Raw genomic sequence first — 6,347 nt, 5'->3', positions numbered from 1 at the left:
CGCAACCAAGCACAGAGGCACAGGCAGTGACAGAAACTCCACCCCTCCCACCCTCCCTGCACAGAAATCTGGACTCCCTCGTTTGAGGCCCAGCTTCCCCACTGACCCACAGGTGACCTCGGGACCAGAGTCCCCGCATCATGTTCCCCATCTGAGCCTGGAGGGGGCTGTACAAGCTGAAATATTGGGGCCTTGTGCTCTGACTCCGATTCACCAGACCCCCTCCCCACCTCTTAAAGCCCCGATCCTACAAAGACCGCTTGGTCCTGTAACAGTGAGGGGCTGTCTTGGGAAACCACCAAAGACTCAAAGGGCAACTAATTTGCCTAATGTCACAATCTCCAGATTTAATAAAACCGGAGGACTCTGAAGGAACAGTGACTGATCCAGTTCAGATCCCCTTCCTTGCTCTTCAATCCTCCAGGCAAGTTCTACTTTCCTTCTACAGCTCTGCATAGTTGACAAAGGCATAGCTGGAATCTCAGTTCCTCAGGCCTCCCCAGGGACAGAAGTTGGACAGTCACTTTCCTGTCTTTTGGTATGGAGAGGACTAAACTCAGTAATTTAAGTCACTTGGCTGTCGGGCCCAGTGCAGGAACGTTACTGCAAGACGGCTAGGTTAACCGACCTGGGAGTAACCCCAAGGCCGGAAGGAATTGGGGGGTACAGTCGCATTGATGATTCATTCCTTCCATGCAGGCAGAATAGGGCAGGTTTTCTGGAGGCCCTCAGGGGAAGCAGGCGACTACTCTGGGAACTGTTTGCAAGGACGAATTAAGAGCCCTGAGCTAGCAAGAGCTGGTTTCCCAGACACTGAGCAGGGTTAGGGTGCAGAGCGGTCTGCAGCCCTCTGAAAGTGCTCTTTGGAGTGCGCTCTCTGTCATTCCTCCAGTCCTTGAAGTTGGAGATGCCAGAAAGGGGAAGTCCAAGTGCAGGTTCTGGGAAGAGACGATAAAGCCAAGATAGAAAAGGGAAGGTGTTGCTACCATAGGTAGGGGCCATAATGCATCATTTTCACAGTCTGAAACACAAAGCCTGCAGCTGAGGGTGGATGTTCTGAATCTCTTTCCCTTGTATTTCCGCCTGGAAGGACCTGGCTTCAAATCCTGGTCCTGCTTGGAACTCTGCATGGCCAAGTTGCATTATCTTCCTGAGTTTAACCAGTAAAGTGGCCATCTTTCGATCCCCATACCCTGGTCATCTCACATAGGAAGCACAAGGATAGGACCCCACATGCAGCTCTGAGTCCAGCCTGGACAGCTAGAAGCAACGGAGACCTTTCCCTTGAGGGAATGACACCCCACCTGCAGGGACTGCCAAGCTGCACCTCTGAGAGAAACCACCCTGCGTGGACCACAGGCAGTTCGGAATCCTCTCTGTTTTTCAGTCAGGTGCCCTTACTGGGCCCAGCGAGGACTTGATGCCTCTGCCTCTCTACACCTCGGAAAATGTGCAAACTCTGGGGAGCCAGCACTATTGCAGAGAGCAGGGGGCCCCGGCTGCTGCTGGTGGCCGGCCTCTGTGTGAACCTTGACTCCTCAGCTACCAATCCACCTCATAAAGGGTTGGTCAGGACCATCTCAAGGACCTTACCCTGGGTCCTTCAAGTCCCAGGACACTGAGCATCAACCGAGGAGGCTCTCAGCCTTGGGCCACTTCCGCAGCAAGCCAGGTGGAGTGGTGAGCCTGCAGTTCCTGCTTCTTTGGATACCCCAAGTGCAGCCTGACTGCTACCGCCTGGGGCGCCCCAACTGGGAAGGAAGGAAAGGTGGGGTTTAGGCTGGCCCCTCACCCCAGAGTGGAAGCGATATTCCTAGGATCCTGCAGCAACCCAGCCGCCCACCGTGCACAGGCTGGGCCCGGTCGAGCGGGGCACAGCTCCCTTCGACATAGCCCGAGAATGGGATGTTTTAGAGGCGACCGAGAGTGCCCTTCTTACCTTGCTGCACCCCCACACCCCGCAGATTCAGAAGCCTCTGCATCAAGCTCCATTGTGTCATAAAATATTTTATTGGAAAAAAAAGTCACTGTCTTCGCAAGAGAGGGATAGGGGCCCCAGCGACGTCGGGGACCCAGCCTCAGGGCGCAGCCTATGGGTTGTCCGGGCACCGTCTGTGGTCTTGGTGGCCTGCGCCCAGCCGCAGGGTCCCTGACTCCCGGAAGCCAGTGTGTGCCAGGAGGCGCCCGGCCGGAGGGCCGGCCCAAGGTGGGGTGGGGGTGCAGGCGAGGAGCGGGGCGTGAATGCGCGCGAGCGCTCGGCACCGCGCAGCTCAGGGCAGAGACGAGTAACTTCCGCTTCGCTGGACGCAAGTCTCCCAGGTCAGGGCCCAGGAGCGATTTGGCTTTAGGGTCTGTGTCCTTTTGCCCTTAATTGTCCACAAGGTAATAATAAAACGTTTAGAACGCAAACGGCTTGGACGCGGAAGGGCCGGCTCGCGGGTTCTCGAGGGCTGAGGGGGCAGCACAGGGCGCTGGGGACCCGAGTGCCACACCTTGGGCCACGCTCAGTCCTCCCGGCTCCTGTCGCTTGGCTCGTCCGGCACCTCTGCCGGCTTCTCCGCCTCCTTGGCGCGCTCCTGCTCCGTGAGCTGCTCGCTCGTGGGAATAGAGTTCTTCTTTGGCCGCCCCTTGGGCTTGGTGGGGGACTCCAGACCACCTCCCTGCAGCACCTGCAGGGAGGACGGCCAGCACCAGGGTGAGCCAGGAGGTGGACCGGGACACACTGGCCACCCCGCCCCGTGCCCTGCGCCCAGGTGGGACCGAAGCGGTCAAGACCTCCATCAGAAGCCCAGGGGAAATGGCAGCCATTTGTCTGAGCGCCGCAGCTCTCAGGAGAGGTGGCCTAGGAGTTCAAGGCTGCCAGGAGGCCTGAGGATGCAGTGGGGCAGGGAGGAATGTTGGCTGAGCTAGGGCATCCAGAGGGACAGAGAGAACAGAGGGGGTCCCGGTGCACACCAGGCACCAAGGGAATCCAGAGGGTTGGGCAGAGGTTCCTACGGGAAGCAGGGGAAGAACTGCTTTGCAAGGCGCAAGGACATGGTACAGAAAGCTGAAGGGGCGGGAAGCCACCAGGCATACTCACTATTTTCTTCCACTTCATCCTCCGATTCTGGTACCACGTCTTCACCTGCAACTGGCTCAGGCCCAGGGACTCCGCCAGATCTATTCTGGAAAAGAGCAGGGCGCACGTCAGCAGGGCAGGCAGCCACTCTCCCATGCGATCTGGCCCCAGCCTGGCCCCACACTACCTGTCTGGTGTGGAGAGGTACTTCTGCTTCTCGAAGCGTTTCTCCAGGCCCATCAGCTGCAGCTCAGTGAACACAGTGCGGCTCCGGCGCCCCTTCTTGGCTTTGGTGCTGGGCTCCCCGGGGCCCGCGGTTTCCAGCTTCCCGCGGAGCTGCAACTCTAGCGGCAGGTGCGGCGCGCCCGCGGCGCCGGGCAGCCCAGGCCCCGCGGCCAGCAGCGCCGAGCTCAGCCCGGAACAGCCAAGCGGCGCCAGCGGGAACTTGAACACCGCCGCCTGCTCGGCCTTCAGCACCGCTGCGAGGAAAGAGGGTGGGGAGCCTGGTGAGGTCGGACCGCGCTCCTCCGCCTCGAGGACCGCCACACTACGCGCCGCGTGGGTGCTGGCGCTCAGCCAGTGCCACCCAGGGCAAAACCTCCACGCCGAGCCGTGGGCCGCGAGGATTTGCGCCACACGCCAAGGGCGACCCTCCTCAACGCTGGTGTTCCCGAAGTCTGAGAGGGTGGCCCACCCCCTCCCGGTGCTCTGCCCCGGCGTCCCCCCAGGCCCCAACCACGACTGAGATTTTGAGGTTCTCCATGAACAAGTTTGCAGCTCTGAGAAGCGTGTAGTGTGTGTGTGTGTTTCGTGAAAAAGGGAAACCAAGGAGAAACGGCAACCAGTTAGGAAGATGGGCGTTTTCGCGTTAGAAAAAGAACACGAATGGAGTATACACATTTGCTTTTCTGTGCGGGGCACAACAGCCGCGAGGCAGTCAGGCCACTGGAGCCTCATCGGGGGCGGGGTGGGTTGGGGTGCTTCCCAGAAATTCCAAAGCACCCGGATTACCCAGAAATTGTCGTTCCCGTTTTCTCTCCAGACTCTTCCCCGTGAAGATGTTTCCATTTTCTTTAGTCCTAAAATGATTTTTTTGCCCGCTTAAAACGAATTATTAACAACAGAGCAATGGAGGTGAAAGGCAGCCGAGACGTTGTGTCCCACACATGGACTCAGAACGACCAAATTGGCAATGCCGCCCCGACCCGCGAGCTCGAGTGCTAGCTGGGGTGTGAGGTGTGGGGAAGGCGGCTTGCTGAGCTGGAGTCCCGGGTACAGCGTAGGAGCTCCCTTCCCGGACAGGCTTCTCACTGCAGGGTGCATCCTAGCCCCGCAGCAGTCCATAAGCACCGCGCCAAGGTGTGGGAAAACTTGGGGAGGAAAACTGGCGGGGAAAAGGGATCTACGGGGGAAAGGTGGAAAACGAGAGGCAGACCGACCCAGAGAGAGAAGCCCAAGGAGGTCGACCCACGGAGGGAGAGCGAGACAGGGAAAGGCAAGGAGAGGGTGGAGTGCTACAGAGACGGCTCCAGCAGCGCAGGGCAGGCCTCGCCAAGGAAGATGGAGAAAGGGCAGAGGAAAAAGGTCTGAGCAGGCGGCCTAAGTACCGCAGAGGCCCAGCCGACCTGGAAGTGGAAGGGCCAGCTTGGCGGAGGCTCTTCTCACAGGCCTCTTGCCTCTAGGCAAGGCCCAGGCAGGTCCGCACTGCGGCCGAGGCCGCGCTGGTCGCCCGCTGGAGCGCTCTGGGCTCTGGGCAGTTCCGGAACGGTTTGGGCCAGCGTCACTACCCAGCACTCCGGGACGCAGGCCTCTTGCCCACAGGTCTCGGCTTCCCGTTTTGGGTAGCCGCGACCACTCTCGGCCAGCCCCCTGCGGCGAAGCCCAGGTGCCCGCGGCCTGAGGTCGCTTTCACTCGCAGTGATCTGAAGCCTAGTCGAGAGCCCGTGATGGGGATGCGGGCTCGGGGTCCCCCGGCTGGAAGCCGAAGGGCAGCCGTGAGTGAGAGCGAACGCCCTCTTTGGCCTGCCCAGCGGGCACGAGGCCTGGTTTCTGTGTGGCCTGGCGTCTGCACCCTCCGCTTCCCGGCTGGAGCGCGCTGAGAGAAGGGTCCCAGCGCTTGCGCGCCCAGAGCTGCTTCCCCGGACGGCTACAGGGCCCGGGTGGAGGGGGGTAGCTCCGCCGCGCCCCCGCGGTGCGGCTCGCTCTGTCCCACCAAGCCCGGCCCGCGGGCCCCGGCCGACACACGTACCCAGGTGGCTGTGGAAGGGCCGCGCCGCCAGCAGCGCCTGCACGCCGAACTTCAGCAGCTCGCCCGCGGCGGCAGCGGCGGCGGCGGGCGCGGCGCCCTTGGGCCCGGGCGGCTCGGTGAGGATCTCTTCGATCATGAAGCTGCGGTAGCGGTGCGGCCGGTGGTCGGCACAGCCTTCGGGAGGGCCGAAGCGCGCAGCGCCCAGGTCCCCCGGCCGCTGCATCGTGGTGCCCACGGCTGCACCCGCGGCTCGGGGGCAGTGGCGGCTCGGCTCGGGCGCGGAGCCCGCGCGGGGCTCTAGGCCGGCCCGCAGCTCCCGGCGGTGCACGGGCGCCGGCTCATGCCCCCTCCCCCGCGGGCCGGCCGGGCGGAGGCGCAGGGCGCGGGCGGGGCGCGCGGGGTTCGGCCGGTCGGACCTGGGACTGCGCCCCCACCCCGCGTCGCCGCGCCTCTTGCGGGGCCAGCCCCGAGTCACCGCCCCGCCCCGCCCCGCCCCTCCCGGCCAGCCCCGCCCCGCGCCGCCGCCCCCACCCCCTAGGCCGAGCCGGCGGGAGGAACCCAGAAGGGAGGGCGGAGGGAACGAGGGGGCCTTGTGAGACAGGCCGGCCGACCGAGACGGAGGGAGACCGAGCGGAGCGCACGCCCAGGAAGGAGAGCAGGAGAGCTCGGGAGACAAGACCCCCCCCCAGACGGGAGACGGAGGGATCAAGAGAGAGAGGTGAGAGAGGAGGCAGAGGGAGACAGCGTGGGCCACACAACAAGATACGAGACAGTGATGTGAGGGTGCCAAGGACGCCACCGAGATGTGCGCAGACAGAGATCGAGAGAGGTTCGAGAGCCAGCGGGCGGTGACGTGCCGGAGGGCACAGAGGCAGGCCGGTCAGAGGGAGGAGACGGTAAAGAAAGGGGACAGCTAGGAAGGCGAGTGGGCTGGGCAGCGGTTAAGGAGCCCCGGAGCTCTCCAGACTCTCAGAGCACCCTGTGGCCCCCTGACCACAGCTCCACTCAGTAACAGTTTCCTGACGGTCCAAAGCTGAG

At 62.7% G+C, this 6,347-nt stretch overlaps 1 protein-coding gene across 1 annotated transcript; it reads right to left on the bottom strand.

Moving 5' to 3' along the window:
- Window positions 1–1,991: 1,991 nt before the first annotated feature.
- BARX1 (BARX homeobox 1) lies at window positions 1,992–5,743 on the bottom strand. The gene is made up of 4 exons (XM_045562435.1): window positions 5,310–5,743; window positions 3,249–3,540; window positions 3,083–3,167; window positions 1,992–2,669 (listed from the first exon to the last, which is right to left on the bottom strand). The coding sequence occupies exons 1-4, from the start codon at window positions 5,530–5,532 to the stop codon at window positions 2,505–2,507; spliced, it is 765 nt and encodes a 254-aa protein (XP_045418391.1). The 5' UTR covers window positions 5,533–5,743; the 3' UTR covers window positions 1,992–2,504.
- Between the last annotated feature and the right edge of the window lie 604 nt (window positions 5,744–6,347).

Source organism: Lemur catta, chromosome 10 (assembly GCF_020740605.2).
Source record: "Lemur catta isolate mLemCat1 chromosome 10, mLemCat1.pri, whole genome shotgun sequence".
Taxonomy (NCBI): domain Eukaryota; kingdom Metazoa; phylum Chordata; class Mammalia; order Primates; family Lemuridae; genus Lemur; species Lemur catta.
This window is presented reverse-complemented; position numbering and strand designations above follow the sequence as displayed.